The sequence below is a fragment of the Passer domesticus genome, chromosome 6, assembly GCF_036417665.1.
Source record: "Passer domesticus isolate bPasDom1 chromosome 6, bPasDom1.hap1, whole genome shotgun sequence".
Lineage (NCBI taxonomy): Eukaryota > Metazoa > Chordata > Aves > Passeriformes > Passeridae > Passer > Passer domesticus.
The window spans coordinates 31,329,772-31,350,032 of record NC_087479.1 but is presented as its reverse complement, the minus strand read 5'-3'; the positions used below and the strand labels follow the sequence as shown (position 1 = coordinate 31,350,032).

Here is a 20,261-nt window from a genome sequence, read left to right as displayed (position 1 = left end):
CCGAATCTGCGAACAGCGTCGGGCTGGGGACACCGAGAGGCAGAGCCCTGGAGGGCGGCGGAGCCCGCAGCGGAGCCTGCACTCCCTCAGTGCGGCCGGAGCCCGTCCTCCAAGCGCTCCAGTGCCCGCGCTCGTCTCTTGCGGGGCTTCCCGCAGGAGCAGCCTCTGAACCACGGGCTGACTCTGGGCTTGCTAATTAAACGGAGACGTTTGTCAGCTGCCCCTTCCAGGTGCGGGCATCACGCAGCACAAGGCAGCGCTGAGGAAAGCTCTGCCCCGGACACGGGCGCTGCAGGTGGTGCCGGCAGGTCCGTGCTCTGCTGGCTGTGGGGCAGGGTTTACTGCCCGTGAATGAAACCAGTCCTCCTCGGTCACCAGTCAGCACCCACCTGGGACCTCAGACAGGCCCGGATCTCACCTAAGAGGTAGTTTTACTTGCAGGTGGGGAAGACGAATTAAATGAAACGATTTGCTACATTAGGGATGCCAGAGCTAAGCGAGATGCCAAGTTTCTGACTTCCACAGTACAGCGGTAGCTTGCTCTTTGCTGAGACCCATACTCGGCTTCTCTTAGAGCCTGAGTGCTTAGCAAGGTAGTGAATTAGGCCAATCACAATAATTCACACGCATTTAGCGGCAACTTGTTAAAACAATGACTTCAGTCACAGGGCAAGTCACCATAGCGCAGTGGTAGGTGGCAGCATGAGAGAGAAAATGAGTTGCTGTGCAGGAGCCACTGAAATTCAAAGACAATTAATGGGGGAAGGATTACTGGCAAGGAATTACAGCAAGTGACATCTATATGGATAGAAGGAGAGGCCTAGGGAATTTGTATTATTTTGTTTGGTTAGGGTTTTTTACTCATAAAAGTTCTATTGTTTTTATTTTATTTTATTTGTTTTTAAGTAATTGGTGTCCTTCCTCCGTGATTTCAAAGAAAAGGTCGCAATTCCCACCTCTCAGTATGTTGACAGACTTTGTGCTCTTTTCCATTTCCTTGTGTGTAGCAGTTGTATTGAATTGAAAGGGTCTATTCGGTCTCTTCTCTCTGTCTCTCACTGATTACCAGCCCCAGCGAGGCTGGGGCGCTGCTCTGCACTTCGCTCTGAGCTGCTCTTGGTGCCCGCGATGGCGCTGCCACTGCAGGCGCTTCCAGGCACTGCTGCAGGCAAGCTGCCTCTCTGCTGTGTTTTTCTGGTTTGTCATTTACATGCCGCTCTGGCATTGCCGTTCCTAGATGATATTTCTGGGCAGAGGAGGTATGTCCACTTAATGCCTTACGGCATTCAGGGATCTAGCCAGAGCTGGTGATCTGGAGTAGCTCTCACTCTGACTTAAACCAAACTAGGAAACACTTTAGGAAGCAGGTCCTGGTGTAGATGTTGTGTTCCCTCATCAAGATCCTTTTCTTGCAGCTGAATATCCTATACCGTATCTTCCCATCTGGTCTCTTTCCCTTAGCTTAATCCACAGTGTTCAAGTATGCACCTTGGGTCAAGCAACACAAGTGTTCAGATTTCTTTTGACAGTTGGAAAATAGAATTATTTCTGCAAGTATTTACTTGCTCATTCACAAAAATACAAAAAATAAATTTGGGTACCAACAAAATAAATAATTGCAGCTGCATCTGGACTTAATGAAGGTAGAGATTTTTAAAAAATATTTTTAAAAGGACATTAAAAATGTTAAGTCTCTTTTTATTTGTTTGAGATTGAGGGAGGCAGGGGGAAAGAGGTCTTTTCCCCTCATCATTCTTTCAGGTATCCAGAATAATTTCCAGCTTGGAAGATTTCTTTATTTCTGCTGGAATCCTTAACAAAACATTATATGGGTTGGCTCCAAAGCTTCAGCTGTGCTGGTTAGATCCCAACCAAGGACTGGTTTAAAAAAGCACCCAGTGCTGAAAGGGAAATACTTCTTCCTCCTACCATACCCAGGCTTGAAATTCTGTCGATTCTTATCAGGGCTTCTAATTGGAGCTGGAATATGCATGGGAAAATGTTGTTTAATTATTTAGTATTAAAGAGGCCTATGGAAATGTGCATGGTTTTGTGGTATAGGTTTGAGATGAAGAGCTTTAATGTCATTGCATGGTAGTGGTGTGTACTGTGAACCTGACAACTACAACTACCTGCTTGCTCTTGTTTTGCTTGGGTTTTTTTGGTTTTTTTATTCTATTTCCTCTCTCGTTTCTTGCTGGTATTCACTGTGTGAGTTGTTCTTTGTTTTAATGGAACAGTAAGAATTGTGTAAGCTTAAAAAAAAGTGCTGTACTTAATTCTTGAAGAGAAAAATGTTATTGGGCTGAGCTCCTGCGTGCTACTGCTAACTTGGAGTGCTACTCAAAGAATCCTCAGTGCCAGGACAGTTGGCACCTTATTAAAAGCCTTTGCAGAGAAGCCAAAATTCACAGGGGCCAGAGCGTCTTCTTGAGTAAATTGGAAGAATTTTTAATGACTCAGGGAGAAGTAAGTGATCTATGACAGCTGAGAACCTGACCCTAATACACCTAGAAAGCCAGTATCTCTCACTCTAGGCATGTTCCTCCAGGTCAGAAGTAAGGCAAGCTGTCCAGCAGAGACAGGGCACATCTGAACTGCTTTGCTTGGTATTTTGAACTCCTCTGTTAAAGAGAGAAAGGAGCTTGGTTTGTCTCACCAACACAGCAGTAACTTTTCTAGCTGAGCTGTAGTGAGTCTAGAGCAAGCACTGACTCGGCTCCTGCTGAGGTTTTGGTGGTGTACACTGCTGTCTTCCTGACTTGGTGAATAAGATCAGCAGTGTCTCAGAAATGATTCATGACTTGGGGCCAAAGCAAGATATTGGTGGTGTGTGTTGTGTGGGCCACGTGTGGAAGTGTCCATCATTACATTCCTGCTGAGGTGTGTGAGCTTCTGTGCTATATATGGGAAGAACTCCTTGTTTTGTTGTAGAAAAGAACTGATACTCAAAGAATCCAGTTTCCTGTGATTTTAGACACATGCAAAAGTAATGGATAAAAACCTTCATTGGAAACCAGCAAGGAAAATGGGGGTTTTGCTTGCTATTTCAAACCTAAATAGGCAAACAATAATAGCTGGCATTAGGTGAGGGAAGGAGATGTGCATGTTGGTTTCAAGATGGTAAACTGACATACCAGGCCTGTTATTCTTTGCAGGTACTCTCCTGTTTGTTCTATTGCAGATGATTATATGAAAAAACCCTCTAGTTTCAGTAGCATGCTTCATATCAAGCCTCATAAAGTAGTACCAGAAATAGCTGAGGTTATTCTGAGTTAAATTCTCTTAAAATATACTGGAAAATCAAGTTTAAAACTATGCTTCATGTTGGCAAGATTCTTTTTAAGTAAAATTTTAATCTTCTCTTATTTGAGTTTTAGAATTAATGTCTGTATAATGGAGGTTGGAAAATACTGTACTTATTGAAAAAGCAGTATTTTATATTTATGTTGACAGAACATCAACTTTTTAACATACAGATTCCATCAGCTGAATGAGAGAAAATTAATTAGGGAAAAGTGCTTATTTTGGGGCTGGTTTTTGGTGTGGGTTTTTTGTTGTTTTTTTTTTGTTGTTGGTTTGTTTTTGTTTGTTTGGTTTGGGGGGGGGGTTGGGTTTTTTTTCTTGAAAATGAAGTTTTACTTTCAAAGTATTGCTTGATCTAGGAATAATTTGAAAATCCTCATAAATAGGACATTAGAAATCAAAAGAATAAATGAATAAATGAGTTCAAGATAAAATCTTTAAGCATCTAAATAATTTACAAGTCTTGGGTTCTGCTCTGAAAAGTATGATGTCCTGGTATGCTTGAAGAGCTTTTTTTGTTTGGCATATACTGCATGTAGAGTCAGGTTGTGGGCTTGTAATGATGTCCACACCTAGGAGCCATGGTCACCCACCAGCATTCCACTCTGCTATGTGATGCAGACAGAGAACAAAAAATATGTTTTCTGGCCTCGAAACACCTACATACATAATACAATCCATATGTGACTATTTTTCAAAAACTATTTAGAAAAGCTTATTTTATTAGGATGAAGTTTGATTGCTGAGCAAATATAAACTTTTATGCCAAATGAAGAAATATCCTATGTCAAGCTAAACTTTAAGTATTTTTCACAATTTTTCGATGCATCTTCTGTACTTGATGACTATAAAAGAATTTGCCAAGAAAATGAAAGTCATAAAATTCCTCTGCCTTTGTGCATTTGCTTTTCTGTTTCTTTTGTCTCCTGAAGCTGTAGGAGGTGTTTGCTGACATGCTTTGATTTCAGGGTACTTCTGGAGCAACGTGATGCGAGAAGTGACTCAGCTAAGCAAACTGAGTTTGTATGAACATCAGAAGCCCTGACAGTATGAAGCTGTAACTGGGAGTTATGAAAAGAGGCATCCAAGGGGCTCGATGTGCTATTTACATACGTATTTCACTATATGACAGCTATGAAATATAATTCCCAGTTATGCTGCAAAACTGAAAACCAAAACTCCTTTCCCGAACCTTACTGCGTCCCAACAGCTTAGACAGATTTCACACACGTTTAACACATGAACAGATATCTCGTGCACAGTTCTGGCAAAATAAACTCTTTTGCTTTTTTCTTGGTGTGATGCAGGGCAGCTTGTTGTGTGACCACCTGTGTTTCAGGGTGTTACCTGTGTGGGGTTCTGTGCTACACCCGTGGAGCACACTGTCAGTCTGCAGGGTGAGGTAGGTACTGGAGAGTCAAGAGATCTATCTAGGCTTTTTTCCTCACTCTGCCACTTTTGTCTGTAGTGAAACAAAAAAAGAGTAAGAGAGACAGGAAAGCTATTTTATTATGTAAGGAGATTTGCAAGACATTTATTTTGGTTTGTTTTGTTGTGGGTTGGTTTGGTTTTGGTTTTTTATTCCATTGCCCTCCTTTCAAAATTGAAATCTTATCTGTTCTTTTTGCTTTTCCTGGCAATAGCCATGTAAAAACAGAATAACAGATTTTTAAAAAAATGTAGCTTTGCAGGAATGAAAGAGCTGAAGCTTTTTTTTTTTTTTGATCTGAGACAACAACTTCAAATGTCTGCATTTTATAGCTGAAATCCAGTGTCACAAAAATATTGCAGGAAGGAAAGAACTCTGTTAAACAGTTGTACTGCTGCAGCATCAGTTGCTCCACTTCTCAGAGAGAATACTAATGGAGGTGGGAAGAAACGAAACTCTTCCTCACTGCCATTTTTATTTAGATGGTCTCTCTGTCAAGAACAGGTATGAGGGACAAATTCACCCCCATCTTCATCCTTTACTTTGTTTCAATCACACTAATTTTCTCTTGACTCCATTTCCCCACCTATAAAACTGCAGTAGGGAACAGAGTTTTCAAAGGAATCATTTTGGCCTAAGTCCTTAAAGCTGATTGGGTACCAAACTTGTGAAATAATTTATAAGAGGAGTTGAGAGTTCAACACAATCTGGAAAGATGGAACAAACCTTTTTTAACTTTCACATACTTTGTGTCTATGTGCTTGAATACATCCATTTTGAAATTTCTAAATGCTTTTAGTAGGGAAGAAGGCCTTTTAACTTCTGTAATTCTCCCCAGTAAAAAAAAAAAAGGATATTTCCAGTATATATGCCAAGTTTTCACTGTCGTGGACAAAAAAAAAAGTTTAAAGGCAGACAAAGAATTGTTTAACCAGTTGTCTTTTCCTAAAAAGATTGCTGGTTGACTTACATTATATTTTTACTATATACATAAACGCAAACTGATAGTTAAGTGCTTTGGTAAGAAAGGTGGATTTGTGCACATACTTCATTTTTTTGGTGAACTTAGATTCGGACCTGAATCCTGCAGGGGCTTGCCAGATGCTTGACTTTGTTTTCAGTGGAACTATTCAGAGTGTATTATGTGAAGCACACACAACGATCCAAGAGACTTGAGTCAGGTGAGCCGTGCTAAAAGAAATAATTTATATATAGCTCTTTCCCCTGTTAAAGAACTTTCTAGTTAGGGTGCATATTAAAATGCTAAACTTTATGGACTTCAGGATTAGATATACAATAATAATAACATACAAAAATAGTCTATTTTTTTTAATCTGTATGGTTACCAAAAATTTACTCTTTCAAAAATTGCCAAAAAAAAATCACTTCTGGGAAACTACACACACGAGCCTAAGGCCAAATCTTTTTTTTTATATTTCCAACAACTGCTCTGTTTTGCTTCTTCTGTTTCCTTGTCAAGAGGATCCTGTTTAGCTTTTTTGGCTAAGGGCAGTTGGGTATTTATTCATTGATCTCTCATTTCTTGCATTATCTTGAATTCTAATTAGTTTTTTTAAGTCCTATTACTTCACTCTCCAAACATAGCTCCAACAGACATCACTCTTCCTTTCTGTAGAGCTGTTCAGAACCATGAAAGAACTGTCATCTTACATTCTGGGGCTAACCACACTGCCCAGCAGTTCTCCACCAGCTGCTTTCATTGGCAGTTTGATTGAATGACTTTCCCCCCCCTCACAACATGTGATTCCAAGTGCCTGAAAAAGTGTTAAGTCACTTGATGTTAGGAGAGATTCTGTAAATAGGACTGGGAGCAGTCCTCTAGGTGTTTGTAATTAATCAGGCTCCAAACACTTGGAGCTTTTGGATGCACTTATAAAAAGTCTAAAAATGTAAACAGTTTTCTTTCCTCTCCCCAGGAAGTCTTAATGCACTAAAGACGTAAGTGAAGAAGTTAAATTGCCAGTGATCAAATCAATTACACTTCAGATCAGACTGTGGCAGGGCTTTTTGGTTCTCAACCAGATGGAACTAGACTTCTTGTGAAGGAGGTATTATTATTTCTTGTCAGGGTTTCAAAATGAATGTAGGAATTCACAGTAAAAAAATTACTTATTTTTAAAAATACACTAGAACACAGAGGAAAGACTCTTTGGGAGCTGATGTCATTAAAGTTATCAGACACACTAAAAAAAAAGGCATCTTAGCCATTTCTTATTCTTCTGATCTGACAAAAGAGAGAACATAAATGAACATGATATTCTCCTGTGCTGCAAGGTAAGGAAGAAACCCTCATTTTTAATATAGTAAGTTCTGGGATTACTATACTATGGGTTCTTTTGGCTGTGCCTTTCTTATAGGCTGAAGTTTTTACATTAAGAAAGCTATGATGTAAAAACTTACAAGAGACAAAGTACAGTGGTTTTATCTTGATGCATTTGGTACTTGAGATAAATCCAGATGAGGGCACAGGCTATCTGGAGGCAGAAAGCATTTTTTTATCCTGTGGAGATCGGACAGCTTGTTTAGAAGCCTCTGTGCATTAGGAGGGGAGGTGACTGCTGTAATCAGGTGTAACAAAACCACCTTCCCAGGGGAAAAAAACCCCACCATAACCAAATGTGATTTGTTTGTTTCTAACTTAGAGAAGTACTTTGTAAAACCAAGTACTTCTGTGACTTAGTTTTTGCAATCAAATTGTTTGTTTGGTTTGGAGTCCAGGTGCCTCTTGCTTTGAGTGCATTGCCACCAGCTTATGTAAAAGCTTTGAAAAACCCTTCAGTACTTTAATGAGTATTTTAATAGGGAAAATTCCACCTGAAACCACCTTGAAGAGAATTAGTCATGCTAGTGTGGATAAAAAGGTTGTGCCTTAACTTCAGGCTGAAAATGCTTATAATGTGGCACGTCTTGCTATAAGGAGATGTCATGGCAGGAGTACTAACAAGGTCCTGTAGGCTCACTGCAGCTCTTGGTCAGCAAATCCCATACATTACAATGATTGCAAGATTTGTCACTGGAATTCTAGCAGTGAGTAAGGAAGTGGAGTTTTAAAATGCTTCCTTTTCAACAGTTGCAAAATGATCTAAAGATATTTTTAAAGTTACTAGAATAAAGAATGCACAGTCCAGCAAATGAACTCTTGCTAGTTTCCAAGTCTTGCTAAATGTAACATTCTTCCAAGAATTTGGGTAGCATCTAGATACATCTTTCCCGAAGGAAAAAAAAAAAAAAAACAATACATAAAAAGTGAGTGAAAGGAGGCTGGTGGTGTTTCAGGAATGAGAAAAGAGAAGGTGTCTGTCTACTCACTGGAGGTGTTCAAACCAGCACCTCCAGAGGTGCAGCCTCTTAGCCATGAGGCTGCAGCCTGTTTGTGTAAGTCCTGGACCTCCCCTGCTGAAGCTGTTCAACAATGCAGAAAATAATTAAATCAAGACAAGGAGCCAAAATTAGCCATCTACTCAGGAGGGTGGAGATGGGTGGTTGGCTTGGTTTTGCCATCTCAGACTACTCTTGTATTTTTATCAGGTACCCAAACACTCCTTGATGACTAGCTGGAGCCCAGTTACCCTGTCCTTCTTTGTGTTCAGCCTGTCATATGAACCACAAGGGTGACAAATCATGTTCATTCTTGATTGCCTTCTCTGGTGTCATTAGAGCTTTGATTCTTTTGCCATAACTCTTACAGACACTTTTCAGTTTTTTTAATTAAACTGTCTATGTCTGCTATGGTATTTCGTGCAATGCCTGGTCCTGTAGACATGTGTGAGATGAGCAGTTGCCAGGCTTGCTCCCTCAGGGAATATAGGGGAAGAATTGCCAAGTCTGTGGATTCAGGCTGGGTTTAGGACTGAGATAGGTGTAGAGCTGTGCAGCTTCACTGAGTCTCAAACAGTCCTAGGCATGTATAGAAGGAGGAGTTCAGGCACCTGAGGTACATGATTACAGGAAAGCATAGCTGTGCATAGCCTTTAGCTGCCTGAGGAGTCAGGAAAGAGAGGCAAGGTTTGAGGAGCATGTGCTTGGGCTTTGGTATTTGCATTGGACACAAGTCCAGCTGTGGGTACTTAGGCCTTTACTTTACAGCACTTAACTTCTGCACCCATCTTTTAATTGGAAATTATTCCCAGTTTTGTAAACCTCCAGATGCACAACAAAATAGACACAAAGGGTTTTTTACAAGCAGCTGATATTTTAGGATAGGTTTATGAAGGCCTTATCTCCAACTTCGTGGAGAGTTCTTGTCCTTTTGAAGGCTTAAAGGTTGGTACTGAGAATGTAAAAACACAGCAGAAAATAGTCAATGTGGTTAGAAATTTGAAAAATAGCCTCAACTACTAATTGATGTATTTTTAACTGAAAGAAATGTGTATCATTATGGCACATATTGCTTGCCTGCTGCATAACTTCGTACTCAAGACACTACCTGAAAAAGAGTCTTTCAAGACATCAAAACTTCAGAGCAGTAGCCACCAGAAAGGCTGCAGCAAAGCTGTAGACATTGTGAGATTAGCAAGATGAAGCTATAAAGAATCAGAAGCAGGACACACTTTTCTGCTTTTTTACCTATGCCCACATACATTACCCAGGCATGCAGAGTCCTGGGTCAGCTCAGTCATGGGCTTTGCAGATTGAACCAATATCCAGGATCTATGCATGAACTACAACAGCTGTGCTTATCTGCTATATCATTGACTTTTAAAGAATTTACTTTAATTTTTTTTTTTTTTTTAATTTGATCAGTGGTTTAGGCAGCATTAAAAATAGGTTTCTTCAAGTGCCATAACAGTTTTCAAGTCCATAAATCCATTGCACTACTCGTTGGAATCAAAGTTTTGCAATTCTCTTAGTCACTGTTGCAGCATTAAGGAAGGGAAAAAATAACCAGTGGTGAATTACGAGTGCTTCTCTGGATGCCCTAACCTGCTCTTTCATGAGTCTGTTTTGTCCATTTAGAAATACAAAATGTCACAGTGTGGTATTTTATATTTCCAGTGTAGAAAGGTGTTTTCTATTGAGTTGAGGAATCAGAACTGTATTTCCCCATACAGGCTATCCCACTTGAATTTCAGCCACTTTTAGAGAACTTTGGGGCATTAGAATATAGATATTGTACTCAAATAACTGCTAGGGTTTGGGGCTTTTTTGTGTTTCTCAGAATAAAGATAATTTAATAAAAAATAAGTAATTGCATAAAAGTTGAAGTGAGAACTGGTTTAGTGAGCTTACCAGTAAATAGGCAGATGATTCCATGTTTGTTTTGGGTTGATGTTGTTATGGGCTTTTTTCACAAAATTTAAATGTTCAAAAATTAGTTTTTTGTACACCATGAAAATGAAAACAAAGCCTTTTCAATACTTCCATAGAGCTACTGTTTAGAGGCCTGATTTGAAGGCAAGTCTCCTCTTCATCATGAGAAAGCTACTGTCTGCTTCCCCAACTACAGACATTTGGAAACAAAGGAGTTTGAGTGTTACTCTGTTGACGACAAAGCCAAAAACCTGATTGACTTGGTAGTCATCTTTCTGCCTGTGCTCTTCCTCAGTTTAACAGGTAAGATAGGCTTCATCACATTTTGATAAAATAAGCTTCAGGTCAGCTTTACTTGGAATCCTGGCAGAGAAGTAGTACCCAGCTTCTTTGGACTGCCCCCGAGCTGCTGCATAAATAGCAGCATGGTTTTAGTGCATTTGGTGAATGCAAATGTGCCAGCAATTAGAAGTATATCACAATTTCCCCTCCTTAGCAATTCACTAAGCATATTTATATTACTTTCTCCTGTGGATTAACATCATTATATTCTTTACTAATCAGTTTATTATCAGACTGTATTATGTTTTGAAAAGTGTATGAATGTGTGTGTGTATGCATATGCATCCCCAGAGTAAGTTTTGTGTCACAAACCAAATACTCCCATCATTTACACAGTGCTTTTTTTTTAAACTAGAGTAATAAATATTTCTTTTACAGACAAAACCAATGTTTCAGGGCAATACACTTTATTTTGTATAGCTTCCTTCAAGCACATTGTGTCTCTTAACGCATTAGAGGTAAGTAACACACTTGCAAATTTTAAAATACTCTGAAAGGTTTTAGTTTGATGAAAATTCTAAACAACAGTATCAATATACATGCTCCTTAATTCACATGCATGATAAAGGTAAAAGGGCAATTACACCTGTGCAGCGATTTACATTCTTGTAAATATTGGTTTGGTGAACTCTGAGTGAGGCAGGATAGTCGGTATCTTTGTTCATTGATTCTGAAAGACCAGCACTGTGATTATTCTGTTTAAAAAACTACATATAGATGTTTGGACTGTTGTTGGAACAGTAGGAGGGATAAGGATTTTTGCTTGGTTTTTTTTCTTCTTCTTCTTTTTTTCTTTTTTTTTTTTTTAATCAGTATAGGACTAGCCAGTCCCACTACCAAAAGACAGCCCTGCCATGAAACTGGAATTAGAATAATGAAATTCATTATCATGGTGCAATAGCTATATTTTATTAAAATTTCACAATAGTACTGCTGAGTCTTCCTGGTGAAACACTCAAGCTGCCTGATGAACTCAGCAGACAGCTGCTCACCACCACGCACTTGACTTGCTCCAGCAGACAGTTCCTGTAAGACACATCATTGTTTTGTGCAGTGTAAAGATTTTTTTCTTTCTTTCTTTGCTTGTATTTAAGGACAAAACCAGGTCTGAATTGTGTATTTTTCCTTTGCCTGCACTGTGCAGATCTACCATACACAGGAGGGCAGCTTCTCTGGTGGCATGCAGGCAGCAAGCCAGGTATCCCTGTTCTGGCCAGTCTGCAGTGCTGGATTTCACATCCCCATGCAGGGTTGGAGTGACCTGGAGTGCTTCACAAAATTACATGTGGGATTATTGATGCTATTAAGCAAGCAATGCTTCTTTGCCCTTCCCTTTTCAAGCCCCCTATGTACTGTACACATCTCCTTTTATTATGCACTTGTCCTTAAAAAAAGCTTAAAAAATGAAATAAATTTCCGTCATGGTTATTTCATTTTTGTGATTCAAAGGGATTTTACTGGAGCTAAAAGGTCAGAATGTACTCAGATTACTTCAGAACTATTGATGGAACAGTCAAGGATGTGAAGAAACACTGATTTCTTAAGAATAACAGTCTAGCCTCCAACTACCTGGAAGCCTGTAGCTCCACCAGTGGCTGGCAGCAGGGTTAGATGGAAGGAAGGACCATTTCACACACTGGGCCACGGGGCATCAGTGGGTTTAATGTCAGGTTTATGCCATGATTATATATTAGACTCTTTGTTGGTTTTGGAGCAATCTTTGTAGCTTTGCAGCTTTCGATACCTGTGTGAAGACTGAGCAGGAGTGCAGATAAAAAGAGTAAGCTTAAGACACAGAGAATACAAGTCCTGTCACATGAACAGCTAGATTGCTCCCATTCTGTCCCAGCTGCTGGAAGCCAAAGGAGATCTGTGAGTCATCGAAATTCCTGTGTCTTGTGTGAGTATAAACCCCACTTTATGACATACTATTCATTTTTCTCTTCAATTTTTTTTAAAGGAAATATGATGAAAGACATGATAGTCCATTCCAAAATGTTAAGAATTTTGCAATGTACCCATATATGGCATGAAAAGCCCAATTCTCTACATACATAATTTATTGCAAATAACTAGGTGGTGGTGGGACAAAAGAAGCAAATGCCAAGAACAGTCATACTTGTGCCATCCTGTTAACTTTAATTTTATATAGCTAGGAACCTTAATTTCTTAGTTCTTTTCTTTCTTCTAAGAGGGCATCATTATTTCCCTGTATCTTTCTATAGGATGGGAAAGGAAACTACTTTTTTTCCCTCACAATTTCCCTCATATTATTTGTAATATCAACTGTAAGCTAATGCTACTTTCCGTAATTCCAGTGCTCCATTCATGTGTGTTCCAATACTCAACCGTGTTCTCATCTTTCAGAAAGGGAGAACTCTGGAATATAAAGTTCTTCAATCTCCTAGGGGCAAGAAGGCAGTTTAAGCTTCCCAGAACAACTCCAAGAGCAATGATAGCTACGAGTGGTATTAGAGTAGCATATTTTTTCAGAAGATCAACTGTAATGACCTTCATATCCTGGATTTAGATTCAGAGGTTGTTGACACAACCTTATTAACACAGACAAATGTCTCCAACTTTACTTCTAATTTAACAACACTATAATGCATAAATGCTGCAGTTACTAAGACAAAGAACAGCAGGGGAGATTAATTTTCACATAACAGTTCCATTGATAAGGAAGGAAGATGTTCAAGTGCTCAGGAAAGCTGTGGGCATGGGATGATTAAAACTAACAGAAAAATATTTCAGTGAATACAGTCAAAAAGCAGTTCTTTAATTCTTAAATTTGCACAGCAACAACAGAGACAAATGAGCCTCTGAAGTATTTTGGAAAATGTCACATTGCAAACCTTGTAGATTGCTTAAATGTTTATTAAAATGGACCAAAAGCCAAAATTCTCTGCGTAAAATAAATACTTTGTCTTTGCTAAGTAACAATATTTGTGAACAAAACATAAAACTATAATTTTCATGTGTCAAACATAGTAACATTTAAGATTAAATGTTGGAGTCAGACTTGGCATTTTTTTTCATCTTCCTATTTACAAGTTTCTCATTAAGACCATTTACCTCACATTAGCTATCAGAAATGACTAACATTTTTAAAGTTTGCTCCATGACAAAAATAAAAACAACAGAAATGTCCTTTTACCATAACTTAACAAAAAGCAGAACCATACTTCTATCATCTAGGAGAACATGCTGTTATAAATACAGCTGTTTTTCATCTACAATTATATAAATAATAAGCATGCTGCCATTCACAAGGATTTTAATAGATTATTATATATAAGCAATATCATGATATAGAGGAGGATGGCACGAGTTTTTATCTTTCTTTTTTATTGTACTTATTTAGGACCTTTGTCTTCATCTGAAAATTGTGGAACAGACTTCTTTGCTACAACATTATCCAGTCGCTGTCCTTGCAGATAGGGATTCACACTCTGAAAAAATTTAAAATTATTTAAACTTATTAGAAACAGGGAAACAGATAAAAGGTAACTAGGAATAGTGAACATACTTAGGTATTTATCTGTCAGATATTTACAGACATGGGAGAAACTTGCTTCCAGGGATTATATCTAAAAGTCAACCAGTGTTTTGTTTTGTGGTTTTTTTTTTTTCCCCACAATAATTTAATTCAATCCACTGAAAGGAATGCAAGTGAAGGAGGACTATCAGGAATATAGAATAATCTCAATTAAACACTGGCTTTTTGCTCCACTCCTCCTTTCCTCAGCTCAGCAGAGAAGCAGCAGCAACTTTAACTCCCTAATTCTTGAGGCAGGACAGGACTTGTTAGAGAAGTACAGGTAAGCTTTAGCTGAAATCACCACCCCTAATTGACATTGTGCTGGGATACAAATTAGAGACCACAATTCCAGTTTGACCAAAGCCTCTTGTTCAGCCTGTGTCCTCTCCAGGAAACCCCTCCTTGCTTCCTCTCTTGATGCTGAGATAAAAAACTGCTGGCAACGAAGCAGAGCCAAACAAGGTTTTGGCATAGAAAATGGCTCTCACAGCATTGCCAGAAGAAGGGAATGCTGGAAAGAAGATTCCTGGAGAGGGTTGAACTTCACTTTGCACCGTGCAAGCAGCACAATGTGAGGCTGAAGATGAACAGATCCTGTCTCAAAACTGCTTGGAGATTGAAGATGCAGTAACATAGAAAGCCTATGCTTCAATTTTATCTATACCAATGGAGTAAAATGTACTTACTGTATTTGCAAAGTGGCAAGAAGTTCAGTGGAGTGGAGCTTCAGTACTAAATATCCTTTACACCTGCTTTCTGGCCTGTTACAGTGTCAGTGTAAGCAAAATTCAAGTGTATATTGTCTCCTTCACACAAGTGCAGTCAAAAATTCTAGCATGAAGGCTTTTTGGTGCAAATAAAAACTGTTTGCCTAAGGACAAACTTCAGAGGAATGCAAATTTTCCAGTATCTCCTGATTCTTGTCAGGATGACTGTGTGTCACAGAAATTACTTTTCTTGAGTTCTGTGCTTCTTTCACCAAAACTTAGGAATTAAAAAAAAAAAAAAAAGCATTCATAATGGGCATGATCCCAGGTATTTGTCAAATCTCTGAACAACATTTGGGGTTTATCTGTCTTCAAGTTTAAGTTTATCTGTCTTCAAATCTGGGTTTCTCCAGATTTGCGGATGCTATCATTAATACTTAGTCATAGCACAGAGCAGCCCTTTTGCTTTGTTCTGTTGGGTTTTGGGTGTTTTGCCTGCTGCAAGCGAAAACATAAAAATATTAAGAACCAGAAATGAATGTGGAAAAATCTTTGAAAATAAACTAACTCCAATGCTTTAAATTGTTAGAAATAAGACATATGTAAACGATTTGTTTGTGTTTGTTTAAAGAAGCTCTGTTTAATGTTAATTTAGTGAAATTCAACTGTTGCATAAACTTCTAGGAATTATTTGAAGATTCCTAGGAAGATTAATTGGTCTTTTTTTTTTTTTGGAATGGTACTTGCTTGCTACTTTTTAAAATAAAGTTGAAGAGAATGAGACTACATAAGATTTTGAATCCTTCTTAACCAACAAAAGAAAACACAAAATATAATGCAAAATACTCTGGCTGATCTGACTAAAATACGTCTAATCCCACGCAGCTGTGCATTCAGAATTCACAGCAACACACGCTCCCGAGCACCTTTGTACAGAGCTGCGAGCCCACAGCAACTCAGTGATCACAGAAGTGGCCCTGACACTTCTGGACGGGGCAGTCTGCAAGCGCAGACATTTAAAAAAGGGGAGAAGTGCTGGTTGAAGTTCGGTGTCGCTGTAACCCTCCGTGTCTGGCGGTGCAGGTGCTGCAGAGGAGCGAGCACAGCGCGCACGGCGGGCAGAAGCCTTTGCTGCAGACACGGCTGAGTGTGCACGCTGGCACCAGTGCCCGCAGAGCGCCCTGAATACATGCATTACACACACGGGCTCGCAGGATGGGCTGCTCCAGACTCCTGTAGTGCCTCTGAGACTGTTTCACTACAGCCCTGGAGTGACACAGCAGGGTTACTACCCACACTGCTACACAGGACTTGTTTTAACCTCAGACGGGGACATTCAAATGCAAAAAAATGCATCTGTTGCCAGATCCCAAAACTGTGTCTGTGCAGAAAGGCATGGAGGAGTGGCAGGGAGCACAAAAGGCAGGAGGGGAATCCAGTGGACTTCCTGATTTCTAGAAAAACACACTCTGCTGCTGACAGTTCTAGGTTACTCTTCTGCTGATAAAGTGGAGATTCTGAATTGTTCATTAAAACATTAGTAATCATTGCAGTATTACCCTAAGATAATTTAAATTTGAATGAATTTAGCATTAAGTGACACGTTGGTGCTAGGAAAATAAGTCTGCTGTAAAGTAATTCACCTTCAAAATTCTGGACTACCCCTGGCCACATAACTGTCAAGTGTCTCCAGCTAGTACTTCTTTTGTATCCAATTACGTCAGTCAGCTCACAGAAAGAAAATGTTATTTTTTTCTTTTTTCCCCTCATGCATATGTTGCATGTATTCCTCTTTAACATGCTGCTCTAGCTATTAATAAATATGCCGCTGAACTGTTTCCAGAGTAAATTCTACTTAGTTAAAAGTTAAAGTCAGGTGACTACCCTTTTTTACTTTTCAACTAACTAACTCAAAAATCAAATGTAAGCATGAAGCAGATACTGAGCTCAGGTCAGATCATTAACTTATGTTTGAAGTGCCAACTGCCAGTGATGTCTGAATCAGAAAAAAATTGACTCATCTTCTCCCTTTCTAGCAAAGACTTACAGCTTGAGAATTAAAAAATAAATAAATTATCTTCACTTATGCTTGTTATTTTAAATTATATTTACTTCATTTACAATATAAACTGTGCTGTCATATTTTGAAAAGCTACTTTCTGGCAGAGAGCTAGACTTCTCCTTTTTGTAAAAATAACACACAGCAGCAAAGCTGAAGATCTCGACTCTTACTGAAAGTGATTTCTTTTTTTTAATTGAAGAAAGACTGATACTACCAAAAAAGAGAGAGAATGAGGCAGACTTGCAGAATCTCTCTGTGTGGGTTGCCTTCCTTGTTACAGGAGCAGAAGAGTGAGAACCTTTTCATCTTTGTCTTTCAAGCAAGTGGGACATAGAGACAGGAGTTTCATCTGATCTAGATCAGATAAAGAACCACCTCCAGTGTTATTTGCACCCAAAAATATATTCACAAACACAGATAGTGGTAATTAAATTTACTAATATTTTTAGTAGGAAACTTCAAATTCTGTTTTAGAGATACTGAAATACTTCTAAATAGCTTTAAGCAAATAGGATCAATTTTAAAAGACAGACAATATGAGGTTTTATAATGTTCTACACTTAAGTGTATCTTCTGAAAGTAAGAGTCTATTTTGAGAAATAAGTCTTGTGCCCAGAGTTCAGTCCTTAAGCTGGCTATAGCATTTTCTCACAGACAGTCCCTGACACATAATCTAAAGTACAATACAAATGCATTAGACTATCTCTTCATTTCAACAATATGGTTTTAATTTTTATTACGTGTCTAGATTATATAGGGGCTATGAAATATTCCGATAGTTACCCTCTTTCTTCTTTTTGGACCACCATTGATTTTCTCAAAGAGTAAACTCTTGCTCTGGAAAGAAAAAAAAAACAAACCCAACACAGCTATCAAATCCATTACACTCTTGTTTTAAAATACTACTTCAGCTATTAAATATTATCAAGTCTAGAGGAGTGTGTAGTTTTATGGGAGAAATAAACCACAAATAAATATGTGTGTATTCCTACTAAGATTTGCAGCTCTTCAGGAGCAGTCACAGCCTTATCAACAATTTAAAAGCCAGTAATTTTCCACTATGTTATGCCCCGTGTTCAGGCAATAAGGGCTTCAAGTATGTGCTGTATAGTCTGGATGTTCCCCATCATGTGATACATGGTGAATTTTTTTTTTTTTTTTTAAGAAAAGGCAGAAGGAAAAAGAAAAATAAGAATGTGAGCGAAAAGAAGCAGGAGTCCTGCCTCTGGTATATCTTTCTATACATTTGAGGTGACACAAGAACAGGAGCAAAAAAAATTTTGCTTTACAAGGGATTTTCTAATTCCTTTTAAAAACAGAAATAGGCATAATTCCTACTGTTTTGTTGTCTTTGCTTATTCCCTTCCAGATATCAACACTTCCCAGTGCGAAGTTCTGCTGAAAGGAGTTCAGCGCCAACTCTTCCTTTGTTTAAGTAGTGCCCTCAATAAAGCTTCTAAAGACCATTTGGTCTATAACATTTTTAATGGCAAACCTTTTAAAAACTGCCAGAAACATCTTGGCAGAAGAGAAAGTTATGATGATGAGAAAAGAAAATGAAAAAAAAAAAACAACACAAAAAACCCCCTCTGACCATAGTTTACATAAGTGCATCCACATATTGTTGTATTTCTTATAAGTAGTGAATTCTAATAAAGTCTGGAATAACACACACATGTTCAACACATTTTGTTTCAATTCTATGTTATGAAGAAAACCAAAACCAAACCCTAACCTGAAAATGGAAGGAGAGAAGAATTACATGTATAAAAGCAGAAGACTATATAAACAAGGCCATTAATTCTGCTATAAACAACTGACCTAACATTGATTATATAAATAGAAAGTGTAATTCTAGCACGAGACAAATTCACCAAACACGTCTAACTCTCTCTGCAGCCTTGATATGAGAAAAAACAAACATTTTCAAGTGTTACAATGAAATCTGCCAAAATTGTCTGTTTTGTACTTCTTGTGTTCATTAAACCTCAAATTCACAAGGCCTATCTCTTGTCCAACCTCAGTTATTTTGTCTGAGCTGTTCCAAAAGGGAACAGAGATGAAGTTGGCCAAGGGAGACATTCTTGGCTAGTCATTTATGCGAGCTCACTTCAGGAAAACTTAAATTTAACATTTTAAAGAAACTCAAGGATGCATGAATTATTCTCCTTAGGAAACAAAGCATCATCAAAACTTCTCTTTCTAAAGTGTCTGACCTTGTACTTTCATGAGAGGAAAAAGGGTGTTTCTGAAATAAAAATAATTTAATGGACTACTGGAGCTAGCATTTCTGTCTTTCTGAAAAATTTACAGTTGAACTGTCCCTGCTCAAGGAAACCATATTTTGTTTAGTCTGTTTTAGAAAATATTTTAAGACCCTAAGTACGGCTGTAGCATTATGTGGAGTACAAAGCAAATATGGTTGTGGAGCATGAGCTAAGAACATATTTGTATGGTAATAGCAATCCTGAAAATATGTTCCACTGCGTAATGGCCTGACCTCATCAGCCACCAGAATCTGCCCATGAAGTGTTCATCCTCAACTGAGAGGTTGTTAAGGATGAAGGCACAGAGTTTTCTACAGTTAAAGATACACCTCATGTGGAGATATGGTGGATGTGATTTTCTACTTTTCCCTCACTCCTGGAGCTTCCTTTGCATCCTCTTGGCTACTTGGATTAGAGTACTACAGGCTGGGGTTTGGGTGGAAAAAAATCAGAAGTTAAAATGCTTTAAACCAACAAAATATATAAGAGGTTTTTAGATTTGATTGTAAATGGTATAGTGTAAATTATCTTTCTGCAAGTGTTTCTGGATGCCAACCACACTTCTACAAACCACCCTAAGAGCCAATCTGCAAGATGCAAGAAAGGCACACTCAGAAAGTGTCTGTGTCCTATAAGGAAAAGTCTGAACTGGGGGAAAAAACTCTGAAATCTTAGAAACTATAGTTATACACAAGGATAGAAAACTCCAAAAGTCACTCATCCTACTATTTACACTGTCTCCTCTATGTTTTCCCCCTCCTCTCTATGAGGAGAGGAGAGGAGAGTATAAGCTGTGGATCTCACTCTATGAACAGTCTGTTCCTGAGACTTCTCACAGGCCAACATATTGATACATGGGGAGCTGTCCCAAAGACAGAAAAATTCTTCCACTTTCTTTCCACTACTAACCCAGTATATATTTATTATGATTTCTATATTTGTATCTGCAGATGTATTAGCAGATACAAATATAGAAAGCTGCTAGACTTGCTTGACCCTTATAAAATGTGTGTTATTCACAGGATACTGCAGAGGTCCCACAGCTTTGCAGGCATGACAGTCTATCACCAAAACAAGTCAACCAACCTGTTTCCATCCCAGTAGGACAAACAGGTCCTTTTTTCCTGACCTGCTAATGTAATCTGTAATTTTTCTGTGATTTACACTAAGGAATGCATGTTGGCTCCGGGAAAGGACAAGTCACTGAGAATTGTAACACTTCCTCAACCACACAGTGGTAGGAAAAGGCTGGGGAGAAGCTCCTCAAGAGCTGGGAGCACATGCCAGCCTCCATGGGTCCAGCAGACACTGGATGCAGGAGCTGCAGCTGGTGATG

The 20,261-nt window shown here is 38.7% G+C and overlaps 1 protein-coding gene and 1 long non-coding RNA gene across 4 annotated transcripts in view; one reads left to right on the top strand and one right to left on the bottom strand.

The window, feature by feature from the left end:
• The first annotated feature begins 5 nt into the window (after positions 1-5).
• Positions 6-15,463, top strand: LOC135303009 (uncharacterized). Its single transcript, XR_010364547.1, has 3 exons — positions 6-6,804; positions 10,123-10,309; positions 14,097-15,463. It is a non-coding gene; the product is annotated as an uncharacterized LOC135303009 (long non-coding RNA).
• Positions 10,735-20,261, bottom strand: part of SCG5 (secretogranin V) — a 29,929-nt gene continuing 20,402 nt past the window's right edge. For 2 of the 3 annotated variants that reach the window (XM_064424149.1, XM_064424148.1), the window contains exons 5-6: positions 17,442-17,495; positions 10,735-13,800 (exon numbers count right to left, since the gene is read on the bottom strand). In XM_064424149.1, the coding sequence (XP_064280219.1) occupies positions 13,705-13,800; positions 17,442-17,495 (150 nt within the window). In that variant the 3' untranslated portion in view covers positions 10,735-13,704. The remainder of the gene's footprint in view (positions 13,801-17,441; positions 17,496-20,261) is intronic. The other variant, XM_064424150.1, reaches the window with a different exon arrangement.